We start from the raw sequence: 22,852 nt of genomic DNA on the forward strand, positions 1-22,852 counted from the left end.
AACCTGTGATTTCCCTTACCTCTAACCTACTTCTCCAGTAGTCTTTCCTATCTCAGCCAAAGGGAAAACCATTCTTTAGTTGCTCAGGTCAAAATCTTTGCGTTCTCAGTATCTTTTTCTCACATCCTGCATGCAGTCCTAGAGCAAATCCTTTCAGCTCCTCCTTCAAGGTATTTGCAGATTTTGACTATCCAACATTTCCAACACTAGTACTGTGATACAGCATCCGTCTTTCTTTAAGTACTGTAAAAACTGTATACTGTTCTCTCTGCTTCTCTTGTCCCCCTCCATTCTATTCTCAACATAGCAGTCAGAGTGATACTGTTCAAAAGCTAAGTCAGATAACATCACTTCTTTAGCCAAATCCATTCAATGTGAACTGTACACTGTAGAATGGTTAAAATGGTGAATTTTATGTTACCTGAATTTTACCTCAATTTAAAAAGTGACAGCTTAAAAAGAACAGAAACATGCACTGTCTTACCATTGTAAAGAAAAGCCAGAGTCCTTTAAGTAACTTGTAAGGCTTTTCATGATGTACATCCACTCTCATCTCCCCAGTGCTCCTATAGTTCTTTCTCTTGCTCATGTGCTATAGCTGCACAAAGCTCTTTTAAAAAAAAAAAAAATGTCAAATTTACTCATGTCTCAGGGACTTTGCTCTTGCTGGTTTCTTTAGGTGGAAGATTCCCCCCTCCCCTCCCTCCTTGATTGCTGCATTATTTTTCCTCTTTCTTTTAAGTCTCTGCTCAAATATTATAGTGTCAGTAAGCCATCTAGATTATCTCTTACAAAAATACCATCTCCTTTCTTGGCACTGTCTCTCCTTCTACTCTGTTGTGCCCTTTTTCCATAACACTTTTATAGCCATATGAATTATTATGTATATATTTGTTTTATTGTCTGTCTCTCCCTCTAGACTAAAGCTTTATGAGGGCAGTACTTTGTTTTGCTCTTTACTGTATTCCCAGCACCTGAGCAATGCCCAGCATGTAGCAAGTGCCCAGTATATACATACTAAGTTAATCGATGAAAGAATGAGTGAGTACTTAATAGTCTCACTTTTTTGTGAATTACGTAGAGTTCCAAGTTTTCTAATAGTATACATGGACAAAAAGATTTTAGAGTTTCTGATTAGCCTTTTTACTATAATTAATTTCAGAATGGAATGGAACTACCGTTTTTGTTAGTGCATTAGCTTTGCTCACTGAGCATTTTTACATGCCTTGTTAATTAATACATAAGTAGGTTGAATGAGTTAGAATTTTCTCTACAAAAAAAGTTCTTTTTTCCCAATTACATTTTTTTTGTTGTGGTTATATTTGAAGTACACATCAGTTATCATTCACTGTACAAATTAGCCTAAAAGCTAAAGTGTGGAGAGCAGTTGCTTAATATGTGCAGGATGTTTAACTAGGTTGAACTTAAGCATTTGAAAATAGACAGAGGTGACGGTAGCACGTTAATGTGAGAATAAATAACAGTGCCGAATTTTGTGTCAATGTGGTGGGAAGGGGAAGTTTAGAGTCATGTATGTTACCAAAAGGAAAGTTGAAAGTTAAAACATGGGAATGTATAACACAGTGACCATGATTAACTGTAGAAATATTAAAAAGTTCTTTCATGAAATAGAATAAATGTATAACACTGTTTCAATGAGTTAATAATAGAAGGTATATGGAACAAATGTACCTATTGCAAACTATGGACTATAGTTAATAGTAATATTTTAATAGTCTTTCATCAACAGAAATAAATGTTCTTTGCCATACTATGGGCCAATAATAGGGGGGGAGAAGAGATGTGGGAGGATTTGGGTTTCCTTGTTTATTTTCATTTCTTTTATGGGTAATGAAAATGTTCGGAAATCGATCATGGGGTTGTTTGCACAACTGTGTGATCATACTGTGAGCCACTGATTACACACTTTAGATGGTTTGTATAGTGTGTGATTGTATGTCAATAAGATTGCAATAAAAAATTAGCTTAAAAGGGGAAATGTAGTGTGTCTTTATAGTTTTTTTATTATACCCTGTAAAACTTGTAAACTTTGCTGTGTTCTTAGGCTGAAACTTAAAAACCAATTTTCATTTTGGGATGAATTTAGGATCACAATAGAATAGCTAGAAGAAAATTTTGTAGTCTTTGGCAGGTCTCTTAACCTCTCTGTGTCTCATCTCAAGATTAATTATACTTGCCTTATTTAGAGTTGTGAGGGTTAAGTAAGATAATAGAGTCATTCATTAATTTAGCTATTATTTACTGAATTCTAGCCTCTATATTCTGTTCACTATCTAAGCACCTTATTTCATATATTAACTCACTTAATCCATATAACAACCCTATTTTAGGTATTATTTTTCACCCATCTAAAAGATGGGGAAACCAAGGCACAGAGAGATTAAATAACTTGTCCACAATCACACAACTAGTAAATCGCAAAGCTGTGATTCTAACTCAGGAAGTCTAGTTCTACATATATATAAAGATAATGCTTACAAAACAGTAGGAGTATAAAGTAAGATGTGTTGTCCATGTGTTTCCATGGTTATTGAAAAACTTAGAAGCAAAAATAATATGAGTTATGAATCTATCAAGAATGTTGTGCAAAATGGTGAAGAAAGTTCCATAGGTAGTTGCAGAGACAAATAGCTGAAGTGTGTTTATAGGCTCAGTAGAAGGATTTTTTTTTCCTTATGTGGTGAATAGGTCCATCTTGAGGTGTTTTGTTTTTTATAAATTGCATTTTGTGAATGCTAAGCCTGTTAGAAATTTTGATACTTCTTGAATGAGCACTGTAGGATCATAAGTTTTCCGATGATTGGTGTATGGCTCTTTTACCAGTGAGGTATAGGCTTCTTTCTCTATAAATAGAAATGAAAATGGAAACTTCCGTGTAACATTGAGTGGATTCATTTTTTCTTACAGCAAATACCTATTGAGCACTAATTTTATGTCTGACTGTGTTCTAGGTGCCAGGGATGTATCAGTGAACAAAACAGAGTTCTTGTTCTGGAGTTTATATTCTCGTGGAAGTGGGCAGTGTGCGTATGTTTTAATGTCTTAGCTCCTGAAAGAAATACCATACAATGGGTTGGTTTAACAACAGGAATTTATTGACTCATGATTTCAGAGGCTTGAAGGCTTGGTTCCTCCCAGGTCCATGTCTTCTGGCTGGCCAGCTATCTTTGAGGTTCCTTGACTTTTCTGTCACATGGTAATATACATGACAATGTCTTTTCCTTTCTCTTCTGAATTCCATTGACTTCCAGCTTCTGGCTGCTCCTGGTGGCTTCTCTCTCCGACTGACTTTCATTCTATTTATACAGGACTCCAGTAATCCAGATTAAAGCCCAACCTGATTTGGTTGGGCTGCACCTTAACTGAACATCTTGAACAGGCCTTATTTACAGTGGGTCCACACCCACCACAATATGGTCCAAAACCAAGCACATGTCCAAACTACGGTACACAATTCAGTCCACCAGAGGGGGTATATATGTCAATAAGAAACAATATGAAGAAAAATAAAGCAGTTATTATTAGAAGAGAGAATGACTGGGAAATTGAGTAGGTATCTGCAGTGTGGCAGTCAACCTTGCTTTGAGAGAAGAGTATTCAGGCAGAGGGAACAGTAAATGCAAAGGCCTTGTGGTAGAAGTGTGCTTCATGTGTTGGCTGTAGCATATTGAGTAAGGTGAGAGTGGTAGAAGATGAGCTAAGAGGTATGGTTGTGGGGTGGGGGTAATGGAGCCCCTTAAAAGAACCATGGTCAGCCTTGTGAGCCTTGATTAGGACTTTGAGTGAGTTCAGAAACTTTTGGAAGATTTTGAGGGGAGAACTGACATGATAAAATTTTTCTTGAACAGCATTACTCTGGCTTTTGTGTATAGAATAGATGTAGGGGGAAAGAATGGAAGCAAAGAGGCCAGTCTTTTGTCATAGTTTTAAATTGTCTAGAACCTTTTGTATCTTGCTGGTTTGGCATATTTTCAGCCTTCGCATTCCATCTCCCTAATTCAAATTCCTAGCCTTTCATTTGCAACTAGGGCACAGGCATGTGTTGAACTAGTCTTTTGATTTAGGCTCCTCTAATCAAAAGTACCACTGGAATCTGGGTTTTGAACTGAGCAGTCATGTTTGCTTGCTGAGGTTTTGGCATCAGTGTGTGTCTTTCAGATGGGACATTTTTCTCCCTAGTTGTTTTAAGGTTGAGTTTCTGGCATAAAAGTGGCATTGGAGAGGCAGGGCAGTGTTGGTTGTTTTTCACATATTTTTGGAGTAATTAAGGTGTGTATTGCTGGCTTCTGAGGATACTTGCATAGTCTAGAGGACAATAAAATGGGAAAGGTTCCAGTATTATTGGTGTTTGTTGATAAAGCCTTCAAGTAATAAAGTATTGCGTGGGAGGTGTGGGAATTGAACAAGATTGTGAAGAATGCTTTAGCGTTTATGGAAAAATCTGTAGGTTCTGAGTTGAGAGTCCTGTATAGGATTTGCCTGATGATTTGCTGCAAGGAACACAAAATCTTGAATTCCTGTTTTAGTTTGGTGTTACTTTGCCTGAGGCATGAATTCTATTGGTTTAAGCTTGATATTAAGTAATCAATGTCAGTACCAGAGGAACCTGGATTGGGAGCATCTAGCAAGTAACAAAGTTCAGGAATAGAGCAGGTGATTAGGAATTGGAGAAGACAAGTAGGCAGCTTGGAAACAGGGAATCAGGAAGATCTGTAACCTAAGTAGATCATATGGAAAGATGAGTGGGTCAGAGGCCAAGCTCTGTTCAGATGGGATTAAGGAGTAGGTGAATATATAACTATATCAGTGAGATTTGATGATAAGGCTGAATTCTGTCCATGTTTTTGAGCTCTTAACTGATCGCCCAAGTATGGGAACAAATCTCAGTTGGGTAGGTCCAGACTCTGCATGTGGAAACAGGCAATTTTGTTGGTGTCTGACTGAGATAAGTTGTACAAGTCTAGGGAATTGGTATGGGCTCCTATAGAGTAAACTATGTCAATTCCAATCACTAGCTGTGGAAATCAAGGGTGTATGTGTGTGTATTTTGGTCTATAGAAAGTACATTCTTTAGTATTTCGTTGCATCTATGCTTTTCCACTAGAGATAGATGTCAGTTTAGTTTTTAAAAAATAATGTATTTTTTATTTATAAATAATTTCAAACATACAGAACAGTTGCAAAAATAATACAAACCCTGCACAGCTCTCCGTCATACCCCCACCCCCACCCCCAGATACCCATAACCACCAATTTTAACATTTTGCCACCCTTGCCATGTGTCTATCTATCTACTTTCTAAACATTTGAGAGCAGGTTGCACACATCATAATCCTTGAGCACAAAATACTTCCATGTACATTTCCTGCAAACAAGATATTCACTTATGTAATTACCTTAAGTGCAGTTATCAAGTTTGATAATTTTAACACTGATATAAAGCTTACATTCTGTATACTAATTTTTTCTTATGTCCCAATAATGTCCTTTTGAGTCTTTTCTCCTCCATTCTCAGATCTCATTACTATAACTTTTGAGCCTTTTCTCCTGCATTCTGAGAGCTCATTACTATAACTTTCTTTACACTGCAAAAAGGAGCCCTAAACTCATTTTGCATTAGCTCCTTTGCCCCCCTCCCCTACTGGATAGGGAATTTAGGGTCTCAGGCATCCTTAATGTAACACATCCAGGAAGTGTTATGACAGAGCTTTCCTTGAATGCCAGGAGTTAAAAGGGAAAAAAAGAAAAAAAAGAAAAAAGGGAATAAAGTAAACTTATCTCCCAGTTTTTGAAGATTGACCTGTGCAATTGCTCTTCTTCAGGTTTTATCCGTATGGTGAATTTGGAGAGTGGTTCCAGGCCAAAGCTTAGGTGCCTCTGTGCTCCTTTCTTCACATACCCCTAATCTGTGGCATGTGTGTGCAGCCCTAGGAATTCTCCAGTTTACATGGTTACAAAGGTCCCCTTTTCCCTAGGAAGTGGTTTCCTCACCGTTCTGAGCACTCCACTGTATGTCCTACAGCCAGCAATTCCTTTCCCTAGGCAGCACAACTTGACTGCTCTCCTAAAGTGTTCTGTAGGAAAGCTCGGTGAGCTGCTTTCTACACACAGGGCAAGATCTGGGGCAGTGAGTCCCTTAAGCCACCACCAGACAGATTGGGCCAGACATACATGGCCCCATTATGTGCATCAGGTTTATTTTTCTCCCTCTGGAACTGGGATCTGCATTGGGAGTGCAGGCTGGCTATGTGCCGAGCTGGTAAAGGACAGGGGTGGGTCCAGCCAGGGTGCCAAGAAATCCTGTTGCTTTCAAGTGGCCTTTTCTTGATTCAGTGCTCACCTTGTAACTGCAATCCTTTGTTTTCTGGAGCTTTGAGAAGGATGTTTCTGCCAGTACTTACTTTGCCATCCTCAGTTTAGTTTTTGAAAGGTCCATGCTATATACTATATTTTGATATTTTTTCTGTTCAGGTTTTTTTAGTCACATCAGAATCATGAATGGTGACTTACCTTGTTTATAATGAAGGTAATGGAAGCCTGGTAAAGAATCTTGAAGTCGTTGAAAGTTAAATTACCTCCTTAACATTGCCTCCTATTAGCTGTGTGACCTTGGACTTGTTAAATATCCCTCAAATCTCAATTTTCTCTAAAATGGTCTAATAATTCTTACTTTAAAGGTATGTTAAATGGACTAATGAAGTAATGTAAAATAGAACAAAGCCTGGCAGATAGCTGTGCTTAGTAAATTTTAGTTATCATTACATACAACTCATAAACATTATTGTTTAATTAAAGAAGGAGTTAAATCAGGATATTTTTCTGCATATGGTAAGTGCTTAGGGTGCATTTAAAAATTGGAATAAATTATTTAAATATAATAAGCATATATAGCATTGAGTTTTTAACTTTTCCATTATAGATGTGAAATGTGAAATTTTTTTAAAGAAATGTCTGTTAGTCTGATTTTCATGTGAATTTTAAAATACTAGATTTTTAAAATAGGAATGGAAAAGGCAGGCTTAGTATGATAGTATGAATATATTATATGATGAAAAATTAGAGATACTCTCATTAAAGTCAGGAACAAAATAAAGATGCCCTTTCTCACTGATTTTCAGGATGGTTTGGTAGTCCTAGTAAGTGTACGTTTAACGAAAAATATAAAATTATAAATAAATGAATAAAAGATTTAAATTTGAAAAGCAGAAACAACAAAGTACAAGGAATAATAAATAATATTTTTAGAATTTGCATGCAAAATCAAGGGGTTCATGAATCTCCCAGAGGCTCATAGCTCTTAGGAATCCCTGCTGTAGATGGAAAAAAGGTAGATTATAACCAGTCAACACTAATGAAACTTGTGTGCTTGAAGTGACTTTACACAGATGTAGACCATATTTTGTAACGTTTTCTAATGATCTGCCTATTCTTCTCTGCTGTTGTAGTGCAAGAGCAGCTATAGACGATACTCAAATGAATGCTATAGACAATATTTGAATGTATGAGCATGTCTGTCTGTGTTGCAAAAACAGGTGATGGACTGGAATTGACATGTGGATTGTATTTTACTGACCACTGTTCTAGATTATTTGGAAACTTTTTCTAATCTATAGATTACCTGAGGTATCCATTAAGGTAGTTTTTGCTTCAGTTGTAGCACCAGTGGTCCCTAGCTCAAGTAAACATACCATTAAATGCTTAGACTAAAACAAAGCATGCAGAAAAAGAAGGATATATATAGTTGCTGGTAGAAGTCAGGGAATATATGGATGGAGAAAAGATTTGATGTTTCTTAAACTTGAATGTGCATATTGACCACTCTGGGGATCAGGTAGGTCTGGGATAGAGCTGAGTCACTTGGGGAATTAGTAGGTCTGGGGTGGAGCCTGAAATTCTGTACTGCTCACAGTTTCTCAGGAAGTGCCCATGCTGCTAGTCCCTGAGCTACAGTTTGAGTAGCATGGTCCTGTGTGTCAGGAAAATGCTAGATGCTGTATACAGAAAAAGGCTTATTTGGGTAAGGTCTGAAATGTTCATAAATACACAATTCCAATCTCAGCACTCATAGTTAATGAATGAACTTGTTATTTGAATAGAAGTCTTCCAGATATTAAATTTCTTTGCTCTTCCACCAGGGATATTTTATCTTTTTAGCTTAAATGTTGAGTTGATCCTTTGGTACTGCTAAGAAGTTCTTGAAAATAGTTTAGGTACCAGTTTCTCAACTTTTATTTTTCCTTGTTTGGTTTCCTCCAATGTTCTTTCTGTGTCTATGATCATTGGTTGTCTTTTAATCTTTTATTTCTCCTATCTTTTGTTACTTATATTAGCAAAATATAGTTACTCAGGATATAATGATTATTTGCAGGACTGGAGCTGAATAGAAAGTTGATTTCATTTTTCTGAAAGAGGACAAGTTAGAATATTTTAAATGGACTTTGTTTTTGATTCTGGACGTCTTTTTTTTTTTTTTTTTTATGAAAAATTCTACTTAGTGAAAAGTAGAAAGAATGACCAAATACCCATATCTACCACTTTGACTCAATATTTTTCTTCCTAAAATTTTCTTATCAGTATTTGAGGTATAATTTACAGACAATAAAATTTAATAATTAAAGTGTATAAATTGATGAATTTTTGAAAAATATAGTCTTGGGGCTACCGCTACAATTATAATATGGAATGCTTACTTATATCAACCCTAAAAGTTCCTTAGTGACCTCTCCAGTCAATTAAGAATACTTTCTCATTTCCCTTCTGATTTCTTCTCTGACCCATGGACTACTTAGAAGCATATTAAGTCCCGATATTTTTCTTTTTCCAGGTATCTTTCTTTTATTGATTTAACTCAATTGTAGTCAGACAAAATAAATACTCTAGGATACCAACCTTTTAAAATGTATCGAAACATGCTTGGTGGATAGAATAAGGTCTGTCTTGGTGAATGTCCATGTGTCCTTGAAAAGAATATGCATTCTGTTGAATGGAATGTTCTACAAGTGTCAGTTAGGCCAAGTTGGTTGATAGTGTTCCAGTTTTCTATTTCGTTACTGATTTTTTGTCTACTTATTCGGAGAGGACTTTTGTAATCTCAAATTATAATTATAGATGTGTCTACTTTTTTCAGTCTATCAACTTTTTCTTCACATATTTTGAAATTCTGTATATACATACATTTTAGGATTATGTCCTCTTGATGAATTATGAAATATCCCTATCCCTAATAATTTTTTTTTATTTGAAGTTTACTTTGATATTACTGTAGTCACTCAGGCCTTCTTTGAATTAGTGTTTGCATGGGTTATCTTTTCTATATTTTTTTGCTTTAACTCGGTGTTTTTGTGTTTAAAGTGTCTTTAGACACTTTAGAAGCATAGATAGAAATTGGGTAGATTGGTTTTGGAATTTCCTTGGAAGCAGAAATGCGTACTCAAACCAATTCTGGTTAAATTGTCTTGCCCTTCATTCAGAATTAGGAGATGTTGCAGCTCCTGGCCATTTCTCTTTAATTGAAGTACACACACACACACACACACACATACATATTTTGCTGTTCATCTTTTCTACTGATGCAGCAGAAGAGTGAGAATCCGAGTCATAACTGCAGTGCCAAGCACGCTAGTAAAGTTCAAATCTCATAAGACATATGGGCAAATGTTAATTTTTTTTTTTATGTAGTCTAAAGGAAAGACTGGGAAAAGATTTCTGAGGAAAACTCTCTTATAATTGGGGGTGAATTCTAGTTTCCCTTCATAATGTATGGGCACCCATCCTCACCCCACCAAAATATACATACACACATGTATTTACACCCATATTCACACAAATAGTCTGTTAGTAATTTAGGTGGGAGCTGAAATTTTCAGATAATTATAAAAATTTTGCCTTGTGGATAGGATTTCTGTTGCTTCTCTAAGTCTTGGACAGAAATATTCTATTTTGTGACAAACTTTAGGTGTCACATTGCTGTGCTGCCATGTGGAACATTAATTGTGTGAGGGCAATAGATTCACCCAAGTTCTCCCTGTCGCCCTCCAAAAAAGTGTCTTTAAGACAGCATATAATCAGATATTCTTCCTTCGTAAGAAAATGAAAATTTATTCCTTTTAATTGATGTTAGATCGTTTACTTTTTTTAAAATGCAGTTTTATTGAGATATATTCACACACCATACAAACCATCCGAAGTATATAATACTAGCTGCCGCAAGAGTCTAAGCCTTCATTTCAGTTCAGCCCCAGACCCTCTCTCTTGCTGTCCCACCGGACTTGGCGTAGCGTCCCTGGGTTCTCCGAGTGAGTGCCCCCTCCCAGCCGTGATCCTCCAGGAGCTCAGCCGAGGGAATGCCGTGCTACGTCACCAGTGCGCACAGTCCCTCAAGGGAAGCCCCAGGCCGCCAGGCTGTGCAGCGGCGCTCTCAGCCTGAAGCAAAGATGGCCGAACGGGGCGTCTCAACCTCCCAGTCCTCGCACAGTTCCTCCTTCCCAGCTCCGGGACAACTGGCGGGGCTCTGGGCTGTGGGCACGGCCCTGGGCAGGAGTTTATCCAGCCCTCCAGGGAGCCAGCTGCTAGCCACAGGGTTTCTTTCAGCTTTGGGCTCTCCCCTCCGTTCCCCTGGTCCCGAGGGTATCTGCAGCGGAGTATCCTCCAGGCCAGACAACGAGAGGCCGGCCCAGCCCCCTTTCTGTGTTGTACTGCGTGGTTCCCACTCCCGCAACTGCAGCTGCTCCTGGGTCCCCCCCCCCTTTTTTTTAAAAGAGCCAGTCGGCCTCCAAATACCAAGCCCTGACTTGCCCACAATGCCACGCGGCTGCGTGTCTTCCAGCGAGCTTACTCACTCATTTCAGAAAGCAGACTCCCGGTTTCACCAAGTATACGGCCCCTGTGATACTAGCAGAGCTCGTCCAGCTGGCGCATCACTGTAACTGGTATTCTGGGTCACTTTCTGGTTTTTATCTAGTGTTTTTCACGGAGGTGTTTTTTTGCCCTGTCTCACTTAGCTGCCATCTTAGTTTCTCCCCTGCACATAGTCTTATCAAGCTTCCCTTGTATATGATGGATTGCTTTTCTCTTGCTGCTTTCAGGATTCTCTCTTTGTCTTTGACTTTTTGATAATATGATTATTAAGTGTCTTGGCATAGGTCTATTTGGATCTGTTCTGTTTGGGGTACGCTGCACTTCTTGGATCTGTAATTTTATGTCTTTCATAAGAGATGGGAAGTTTTCAGTGGTTATTTCCTTCATTATTGCTTCTGCCCCTTTTCCCTTTGCTTCATGAACTAGGACATCCATGACATGTTCATTCATGTGCTTCATGTCATTCAGTTCCCTGAGTTGTTGCTCATATTTTTCTATTCTTTTCCTTATCTGTTCTTTTTGTGTGTAGGATTTCAGATGTCCTGTTCTCCAGTTCTGAGTGTTTTCTTCTGCGTCTTGAAATCTGCTGTTGTATGTCTCCATTGTGTTTTTCATCTCTTGTGTTGTGTCTTTCATTTCCACAGATTCTGCCAGTTGTTTTTTCAAACTTTAGAGTTCTTCCTTATGTTTGCGCAGTGTTTTCTTTATATCCTTCATCTCTTTTGCCATATCTTCCCTGAACCTGTTGACTTGGTTTTTGAATTGATTTAGCTTATTTATTTGAAGATCTTTAATTATTTGTTTGAATTCCTGTATCTTAGCTGAAATGTAAGTTTGTTCCATTGACTGGGCCATATCTTTGCTTTTCCTAATGTGAGTCATAATTTTTGCTATCTAGGCATCTGGTTTCTTTGATTACCCCCATCAGATTTTCCCAGACCAGATGGACTCAGGTCTCGGGAGGAGACTGTATTCAGTATCAGGTTTCCCTGAGGGTGAGTCCTAGAAAATTGACAGAGTGTCCTGTGAGGCCCTAGTTGCTGTGCTTTTCCTGTCTTGCCAGCAGGTGGTGCCTGTCAACTGGTCTCTCCCCAGTGGTGTAAAGAGTTGTGGTCCCTTTAATTCTCAGCAGACTGTGTCCTGTCCAGAGACCAAGGGTGTCAGAAATCAAGCTTAAGTTGTTTCTGGCTCAACTGTTTGTTTTCCCCCAGGCCCTGTGACCTGAGTTATGAAGGGACATCAGCCACTTGAACTGGGCCCCACCTCCCTCCTATTAGGGAAGACACACCTCCTAGGGAGTTATCTTCTACACTTGAGTTACTCCTTTGACTCTGACTCTGTTAACTCCACTCTTTCCTGGGTCAACACTGAGAACTGAAAATGACTGAGTCTTTCACCAATGAGCTACCCAGAATGACAGGAAAAAAAAAAAAAGGAGAGAAAAAGCTCCTTTTTAGAACCAATCCCCAGCCTCCCAGTTTCACCTCTTGGCCAGAGGTAATACCTGGTCCTTTGTACTCCTTTTCTTGGGACACAGCTGTTTTCCAGTATTCTAAGCTCAGCCATCTCCAAAAGCCTCTGTATTTTTTCTGTCAGCCCCACCTCCTCTCCACTGGGAGTGAACTCAGGATACTTTCCTGTTTGTTAGGGATTTGTTTGTGCTTGTAGCTTGTATTCAGCAGTCCACATTTGTTAATTAAAACTGCAGTTGGAGCTTGGTTGAGCTACATTCCCTTGCTACCAGCAGGGACTGCTTCTTTTTCTCACAGCGAAGGTTTGCAGCTCAGCCTGCCCTGCCAGTGAGGAGAGGAGCACCAATTCCACAGCTTTTACTTATAGTTTTTATGCTGCAGTCTCAGCCATTTCACCCATTCCAGGCTTGTGTACGATGTGTGAACAGTCATGGATGTCCTCCAGCAATTGTTCCAGACTATTTACTAGTTTTTCCTGGATATTTACTAGTTGCTCTAGAGGACTAACTAAATTCCACACCTCTCTATGCCGCCATCTTGCCCCACCCAGATCGTTTATGTTTTAATGTTCAGCATACTGATATGGTTGATTTTAAATTACTATCTTACTTATTGTTTTTTATTTTTCCCATCTGTTCATTGTTCCTTTTTCCTTCTTTTTCTACATCCTTTGGAATATTTGTTTATTTTTATAAAATGTTTCTATTTTATCTCTGCTATTGGCTTATGAGATATATCTGTTTTATTTTTTGGAGATTGTTCCTAGGGTGTACAACATATATCTATAACTTATTACCATCTACCTTCAAATAATATTACATCACTTAATATATGGTTTAAATAGTTCCATTTCTTTCCTCTCCATTGTGCTGGTATTGTCATATATTTTAATTCTTTATGTGTCATCAGTGCCACAGTACATTGTTGTTGTTTTCATGTAGTCGCTTAACTTTTAAAGAGAGTAATAGTTGAGAAAATAAATCCTTTTTATGTCTTATATATTCTTTATTTCTGTCACTCTTTCTTTGTGTTGATAGACATTTCCTTCTGGAATCATTTTCCTTTTGCCTGATAAACTTTCTTTAACATTTCTTGTAATCCAGGTTGACTTTAATGTCTGAGAAAGGCTTCATTTCACATCTCCTCCCCCTTCATCTATGAAAAGATACTTCCACTGGGTGTAGAGTCTTAGGTTAGAATGTTTCTTCCCCCCTTGTAATACTTGAGATATGTTGCTGCATCATCTTGTGACTTGTCTAGTTTTAGGTTTATAGTTACATTTTGTACCCCCCCATGTTTATTTTCCTGTATGCTTCTGAATATATATAACATATTTGTAATAGCTGTTTTTTTTGTTTGTTTGTTTTTTTCCTATCTTTTCTGAGTGTTTTTATTGGCTGATTTTTCTTCTAGTTATGGGGAAAATATTTTCCTGCTTCTTTATTATGCTTAGTAAGTTTTAATTAGATGCTGGACATTATGATTTTTAGTTTTTTGGGAATTTGATTTTGTCTTTCTTTTGCAATACTTGCAGGTTTTTTTGGCATACAGTTAAACTACCTGGGCTCATTTGAATATTTTGGAAGATAGCTTTAAGCTTTATTAGGGTAGGTCCAGAGTAACCTTTAGTCTATGGCTGATATTACCCCATGAATAAGGTGATATTTTCCTGAAGGGCTATACACAGTGCTCCATATATTTTGAGTGAGGTATTGTGTTAGAAATATGAACACCCATCCCGGATGAGCTTTGAGGATTGTTCTGCATACTTCTTCCTGGTGATTCATTTTTCTGGTTTGGGGTAGTTTATTCTCTCATGTACTTAGATCAGTAGTCAGCGAAACACTTAAGGGGACTCCTTTTCAGGTATCCAGAGCTCTCTGTTTAGCTTCCTCCTCTCTGGTATTCTGTCCCACAAACTCTAAGTGCCTTGGCCTCCCTATACTTAGATATCTGTCTTCTCAATTCAGAGAGACTACCAGGCTCTGTTTGTGTTCCTCCTATTTCCATCTTCGCCTGGAAACTGCTTCAAGGCAATAAGTTGGGCCAATTGCAGGTCTCATCTCATTTGTTTCTCTCTTGTTTTTTTTGCTCGGTTTTCTGGTTGTTTATGGTGGTAGGTTAAATTCAGTGCTTTTTACTGCATCATGGTCAGAAGTGGAAACTGATTTTTTTTCCTGTTTTTTTTTTTTTTTTTTAATTTGCATCACTTCAATGGAAGTTATGGCCATCATGTCACTTTTACCCGTAAATACTCCAAAATGTATCTCCAAAACTTCAGTGCTTTTTACTGCATCATGGTCAGAAGTGGAAACTGATTTTTTTTCCTGTTTTTTTTTTTTTTTTTAATTTGCATCACTTCAATGGAAGTTATGGCCATCATGTCACTTTTACCCGTAAATACTCCAAAATGTATCTCCAAAACTTCAAGACATAAAAAGGATTTATTTTCTCAACTATTACTCTCTTTAAAAGTTAAGCGACTACATGAAAACAACAACAATGTACTGTGGCACTGATGACACATAAAGAATTAAAATAGTTTGTGTAACTACCAAAGAAAATTAATGAGAATTCTTTAATATCATCTAATAATATAGTTTGCTCATGATTGTTTCCAAATGTGGTTTCCAAAATTTATTTTTTAGGTGTTTTTTCTGATCCAATATCCAAGACAAGGATCATAGATTTCATTTGGTTTTGTCGCTTTCCTTTTCTATCCCCAAGTTTGTTTCTCACTTGTGTTCTTTTCCAGTTTTGCTTTTTTACTTCTTTCATTATTTGGCTCTACTATGTTTGTACAATGTCTCATGGTTGGAAGGCTCTTTGTGTCCAGATGTTCTTTTTGCTCTGATAAAATGTGAGTGACTTCTTTTGTCTTTTCCTTCTGTGGCCGAGACCAGTGTACTTTTTCCCTTTCATGTCAAAGTTTGAGGAGCTGATTATTTTGTGTTTTACCCACTTTTTGAGAGCCACAGATCAAGATCATGTACAGTCTTTATTCAGAATTCCAAGGCTATGTTCTCCTTAGAGATTTTTAAAGTCAGTTGTATAGCTTCTGAGAGATAGAGCAGCAGCATTACTCCAGTGTGTTGTGCTTTACTACTTGTTCATTAGAATATTCTGTTTTTTTACCTTTGCTGCCTGTTTGAAAGATTATGCTATTAGGTATGCCCATTTTTGTGTTGCTACACTGGCTCTCTTGGGAAAAAGATCCTCTGATTTGTAGCCTTTTCCAGTTTTGATGATGACTCCCTCCATGGCTGATTTCAAGCTACCCATGTGTCACTGTACACAGAGTTGGGATGTACAGAATTGGTACTCGTGAACTTGTGCCAGACAGCTTGAGCACACACTGGTTATATCTTGTTCTTACTTCATTTCAGGATTTTTTTTTTTTTTTGCATGTTTACCCCCTTATTTCATTAAAAATTGGGGGAGAGAAATTATGTAATCTGTTTTAATTCATTATCTTCAGTTTTTTTTGTCACATTGCTGAGAGCATATCATAAATATGGATATTTAGACATAATTAACACAGAAACATTCACAGATTTTATGTTGAAAATGATAAGGAAATGGGCCTGGGAACTATGTGTCCCTGTGGAACATTTTTAACTTTCCCAGTTAAACCCTGTGAATCATGTTCTATCTGAATTATAAAGGGTCAGAAAATTATTACTCAGGTCTTTTGCCAGTTAAAGTAGATATTATGTTGCTTTATAAAATTCTTTTATGTGTGGGATAAAGAAAAGATGACTTTGTTCAAAAACTCCCGCAATACTGATCCATGTATGTCAACAGTTGAGCTTTTGTCACAAGTGCTTTACCACAACAGCCAAAGTTACTGTTTAATTGTATGAAAGTGACTAAATACTTTGTCTCAACTGTGATTTAAAAGCTTGACTTTTTGTTGCTAAAAAAGAATTAGAAGCAGAAGTTTTGCAAAGCCAAACTTGCTCTTTGGCTATTCAGTCCACCTATAAATAATCCAATTTAGTAATCCAGTTGAATTCCTACATTTGTCTATCAAAATGAAATAAAATACTCAAATGTCCTCATATTATTACTTCCCCATTGTTGATTTCTTCTCTTGATATTTTCTCTTATGTGCAGTATTTTTTTAAACCTTAATATAAGCATAAAAATATTTTGAAATACCTATCTATCCTTCCATCTGTTTATCTGTTTTCTCAGCAATTGGGAGTAGATTGTATGCATCATCCTCCTTGAACACTTGATAATTTCTTAATATTTCCTAAGAACAAGGATATTCAATTATGTAACCTTAAGTACAGTTATCGAGTTTAAGAATTTGACATAGATACAAAGCTTACAGTCTATATTCCAATATTTTCCTATGTCCCAATAATGTCCTTTTGGGCATTTTCTCCTCCATTATTATATTCAGTCTAGGATCATGTATTGCATTTAATTGTTATTGTCTCTACTCTCTCTTTTAAAAAATTGTGGAACTTGCATACAATGTGAAATTCCCCATCTTGACTAATCCCTTAAATGCAATTCAGTGGGATTAATCACATTTAATGTTGTGCTATCCTCTGTGGTTTTTAAGACATTGGTCATCAGGCAATGAAGGATAGTGATACCTGAGAGGGGAGAACAAATGAGGGAAACCTTATGATTGCTCCAGCTTTCTGCCTTGAAAGAGTTTCCTTGCTGGGGCCTCTTGAGATAGAACCCAGGTGGAGGACAGTGATCGCTCTGAGTTGAGGAAATGAAGCTGAGACTCAAGGGACACCAAGGTTGTTAGGGTTCACAGAACTGAGTATCAGAGTAAAGAGGGCTGCATAAGAGAGAATCCCTGAGCTCTGCAGAGTTTTTCTTGCATATTCATCAGAGTACTGATTAGAGAATGCATGTGAGGAAATTACCTGAAGTTGGGAAAAGAATCATCCAAAAAGATTAGAGGTGACACTGCCAGGGTCTTACATAGGGCCAGATATAGTGCCTACTCTCACTGACCAGATTGGAAAAAAGTCTTAATTCATGGGATATTGGGTAGAATAGTGAGATATCTCTTGCCTAATAGTGTGGAATAATTAGCCCTAAACTGAGCACTGTTCTGGATCTGCCTAACAAATTACAAAAACATGACTGTAAATGATCAAACTGTTGAAAGTAACTTTACTTCACCCAGAAGAAAGCTCAAGTATATTTATAGAAATTACAAAAATGGCTAGTACCTAACAAGGTAAAATATACAACTTTTGGCATCCATTCAATCAGATTAGAAGGCATGCAATAAAGCTGTAAAACATGACCCATAATGAGAAGCATAATCAATCAACTGGAACCAACCCAGAATTCACATGGATATTGGAATTAGTGAACAAGAACTTTAATATAGCTGTTGTAACTGTATTTCATATGTTCAAAAGTTAAGTAGGGACAGAAGATATAAAACAGACTCAAATCTAACTCCTAGAGACATTGTCTTAGATGAAAAATATACTGGATGGGTGTTAGGACAGATTAGATATTGCAGAAGATTGGTGCTTGAATACATAGCAATAGAAACTATCCAACATGAAACACAGGGCTGTGGGACAATTTCAGGTGGCCTAGTGTACTTGTAATTGGAGTCTTTGAAGTAAGAGTCAGAAAAGTATTTGAAGAAATAATTGTTGGAAAAAAACCTATAAACCTACAAATCCAAAACCAAAACTCAAGAAATATGAAGATTATATGAGAAAACTACAAATCATTACTGAAAGAAATTAAAGAAGACCTAAATAAATGGAAAGATACTCCATGCTCGTAGTTTGGAAGACTTAATACAGTTAAGATGTCAAAACTGTCCAAAGCTGTATATAGATTCAGCACAATCTCAATTGAAATTCCCACAGCTTTTTCCCCCTTTTTCCTTTTTCTTTTTCTTTTCTGTTCCTTCTTTCCTTTCCATCCCTCCCTCCCTTTCCCTCCCTCCCTTTCCCTCCCTCCCTTTCCCTCCCTCCCTTTCCCTCCCTCCTTCCTTTCCTTCCTTTCCTTCCCTTCCCTTTCCTTCCTTCCTTCCTTCCTTCCTTCCTTCCTTCCTTCCTTCCTTCCTTCCTTCCTTCCTTCCTTCTTTCTTTCCTTCCTCCCTTCCTTCTTTCCTTCTTTCCTTCTTTCTTTCTCTTTCTTTCATCATTCATATGGGAGGGCATGGGACCCCAAATAACCAAAACCATTTTGAAAAAAACCAAAGTTGGAGGAGTCAAACTTCTTGATTTCAAAACTTTTTACAAAGTTACAGTAGTCGAAACAGTGTGGTCCTGGGAAAGGGGCAGACATATAAACCAATAGAATAGAACTGAAAGTGCAGAAATAAGCCCACATGTTTATGGTCAGTTGATTTTTGACAAAGGTGCCAAGTCCACTCAAAGGGGAAAGATTAATCTCTTCAACAAATGTGCTGGGAAAACTGGATATCCATATGCAAAAGAATAAAAGTTTGCCCCTATCTCACGGCATATACAAAAATTAATTCAAAATGGATCAAAATCAAAATGTGAGCCAACTATAAAGCTAATTGTAAATTCTCTTACAAGAAAACAGGAAGATATCTTCAGGAGATTGTATTAGACTGGATTCTTAGACTGCATCAAAACATAGGCAACAAAAGAAAAGGTAAATTCAAATTAAAAATTAAAAACATTTTTGCATCAAAGGACATTATTAACCAACAGAACAGGAGAAAATATTTGGAAACCATAAATCTGATAAGGGTTTAATATCTAAATACATAAAGAACTCCTACAGCTCAACAACAAAAAGCCTAAAGACTCATTAAAATATGAAAAAAGGAATTGAATAGATATTTCTCCAAAGGAGATATACAAATGACCAGTAAGCATATGAAAATATGCTCAACATCATTAGCTATTAGGGAAATGTAAATGAAAACCACAATGAGATACCACCTCACACCCATCTAGAATGACTCTTGTAAAAAGGCAGAAAATAATAAGTGGTAGCACAGATGTACAGAAATAGGAACCCTTGTACATTGTTGATGGGAATGTGAAATGGTGCAATTACTGTGGAAGACCGTTTGCTGGTTTCTCAAAACGTTAGACATAGAATTACCGCATGATCCAGGAATGCCACTTCTAGGTGTATCCTCAGAAAAATTGAAAACGGACTGGGACACATATTTGTACACACATATTTGTAGCAGCATTATTCAAAATAGCCAAAAGGTGGAAACACCTGTCTATCATCTGATTCATGGATAAACAAAATGTGAGTGTATGTGTGTGTGTGTGTATACATATTTATACAGTGGAATATTATTCAGCTGTAAACGGGAATGGAGGTCTGATACATGCTACTACATGGGTGAACCTTGAATACATCATGTTGAAATAGAAAGGGAAATTAGGAAGCATGTTGAACTGAACAAAAATTAAAACACCATGTAACAATTTGTAGAATGCTGCTAAAGCAATACCTCTAAATTTATACCTCTAAAACACCCATATTAGAAAAGAAGACATCTTAAATTGAGGGCTTTGCTTCATGAAACTGGAAAAAGAACTAATTGAACCCAGAATAAGCAGAATAGAATAAATAATAAAGATCAGAGTGGAAATCAGTGAAATAGAAAATAAAATAATGAAGAAAATTTGAAGAAACTGAAAATTGTTCTTTGAGGAGATTGGTAAGATTGATGAATCCACTAGCGAGACTGATTAGGAATAAAAGAAGATTACTAATATCAGAATTGAGAGAGATGACATCACTACAGATTCTACAGATATCAAAAAACCACAATAAGGGAAATTACGAACAACTTTATATAAATTAAGCAACTTGGATGAAATGGACAAATTCCTTGAAAGATGCAAACTGCCAAAACTCACTCAAGAAGAAATAGATAGCGTGAATAGCTCTTCATATGCTTATGAATTTGTAGTTGTAATTAAAACCTTTCCCCAAAGAAAACTCCATGCCAAGAAAACTTCATTGGTGAATTCTACCACATATTTAAGGAGGAAATAATATCACTTCTACATAAATTCTTTCAGAAAATTGAAAAGAGATAATACTTCCCAGCTCATTTTTTGAGGCCAGCATTACCCCGATACAAAAGCCTGACAAAAACAGTACAAAAAAAGAAAACTACAGACCAATATCATTTATGAATGTAGAATATTTGTTAGAATTGTTTAGGATGAACAATTAAAATTGCTTAGAATAAAAATTCTAAGCAAAATTTTAGCAAGTAGAATCTAACAATATATAAAATATACTATACTATGATGAAGTGGGGTTTATCCTAGGAACACAGGGTTGGTTTAACATTCGAAAATCAGTCAATTTTATTTGCCCTATTAAACTAAAAAGAAAAAACCATATCATTATCATAAAAGATGCACATAGGGTAGTTGACAAAAATCAACATCTGTTCCTGATAGTTTTTATCAGCTATGTGTCCGTAGGGAATTTCCTCGACCTGATAAAAAACATGTAAGACAAATCTACAGCTAACATCCAAACTTGTGTATGCTTGAAAATTCCCAATATAATAAGTTAAAGTATGTGAAGATAAACTACTGGTTGGGATTAGTGAGTCATTTGTTCTCATACATATTTATGGCTATGGAATCATCATGGAATCATGTTATAACCAGAAGGGGCCTTCAAGAACATACTAATTCAAAGTGTTTATTTTTTGTAGGTCAGTATGGAAATCCTTTAAATAAATACATTAGACATTATGAAGGATTATCTTATGATGTGGATTCATTACACCAAAAACACCAGCGTGCCAAAAGAGCGGTCTCTCATGAGGACCAGTTTTTACGCCTAGATTTCCATGCCCACGGAAGGTGAGTAAATTTATTGCTACCGTGTTTCAAGTTCTCCTATGTTCAAATCTAAGTTAAGAGAAGATATTTATACCCTTAATTATTCTTCTCTAAAGGAAGGTCTCCATTTAGAAATGCAGCTTTCACTGGAATTTAATATATATATTAAAATATCTTCATTTAAAATAGTTGACGCTTTTTATACTATTAAGGAAACAGATACGTGTTTTTAAATTTATACATTAAGTCCTCTTTTGTTGTATTATTGGAGGATATCTATTTTCTTAACTTTTTATTTTGAAATATTTTCAAACTTACAAGAAAGCTGCAGAAATTATTGACAATTTGGAGAACTCCAATATTTCCTGTACCCAGATACCCAGATTTTCCAACTTTTAACATTTTGCCACATTTGTTTTCTACTTCTGGCTTCACACTTCAGAGTAGATTGCATACATCATGTTCCTTTAATACTTAATACTTCCATGTGTATTTTCTAAGAACAAGGATATTTACTTATGTAACCACAATAAATACAGTTGTCCAGTTCAAGAAATTTAACATTCATAAAAAGCATTCAGTTTATATTCCAATTTTTTTCAGGTGTCCCAAAAATGTCCTTTTGGACATTTTCTCTTCTGTTATTAGGTCTAGTCCAGGTTCATGTATTGCATTTAATTGTCACTGTCTCTTCAGTGTCTCTCTTTTTTTAAATCGTGGTAACATATGTACAACATAAAATTTCCCAACTCAACCACTTCCAAGCATAACAATTCAGTGGGATTAATCACTTGTGCAGTGTTGTGCTATCATTAACACCATCCATTACTAAATGTCTTCTGTTATCTCAAAGAGAAACCCTGTACCCTTTTCTTATTAACTCCCTATCACCTCTCCTTCTGGCCCTGTAACGTGTGCTCTACTTCTGTCTCTGTGATTTGCCTTTGCTAGTTATTTCGTATGAGTAGAATCATGCAATATCTGCCCCTTTGTATCTGACTTATCTCACTCAGCATGATATCTTCAAGGTTCATCAGTGCTGTAGCATGTATGAGACCTTCATTCCTTTTTATCACTGAATAATATTCCATTGTATGTATATACCACATTTTATTTATAGAGGCTCTATCTTTGAAGAAGTATGTTCATGGTTTTGCACTACTTTTTAATGTTTTATGGTCAGTAGATCTGTTTTGGTCAGCTGCGATAGTAATTAAGTTGTATGTTGTTAAATAAGTCATTCAGTTTCTCATTAACTGAATTTTGTCAGCTCTAAAATATCAACTGGTAGATAGTTTATGTGATGTACTACTTAATTTTCAGACAAATTTATTAAGGGATAAAGGACAGGGAACCAAGGGAGAGAGGTAAAAATCATATATATTGAGTACCTGTTGTAATTGTTCCAGGTGCATAGATAGGTGTATTATATGCATTTTCTTATTTAATCTTCTTAACAGTTAAACAGTGTAAATATCTTGTTATATTTGAGGAAACTAAGACTCAGAGAAGTTAAATAACTTGTTTAAGACTTCACAGCATGTAACCAAGACTTTGCTGACTCAAAAGCCCATATTCTATTCTTTCTGTCTGTTAGGGGTGCTTAGATACAAAATCTTGGGTAATCTTAGGCCCTGTCTTACCTGCTGTAATGAATAAGTTATTCCTTTTGGACTTTTCCTACTGATG

At 36.6% G+C, this 22,852-nt stretch overlaps 1 protein-coding gene across 1 annotated transcript in view; it reads left to right on the forward strand.

The window, feature by feature from the left end:
* Positions 1-22,852, forward strand: part of ADAM10 (ADAM metallopeptidase domain 10) — a 194,947-nt gene that overhangs the window by 31,148 nt on the left and 140,947 nt on the right. The window contains exon 2 of the mRNA XM_037833846.1: positions 21,034-21,184. Within this exon, the coding sequence (XP_037689774.1) occupies positions 21,034-21,184 (151 nt within the window). The remainder of the gene's footprint in view (positions 1-21,033; positions 21,185-22,852) is intronic.

This window comes from Choloepus didactylus, chromosome 4 (genome assembly GCF_015220235.1).
Source record: "Choloepus didactylus isolate mChoDid1 chromosome 4, mChoDid1.pri, whole genome shotgun sequence".
NCBI classification, from domain to species: Eukaryota; Metazoa; Chordata; class Mammalia; order Pilosa; family Megalonychidae; genus Choloepus; species Choloepus didactylus.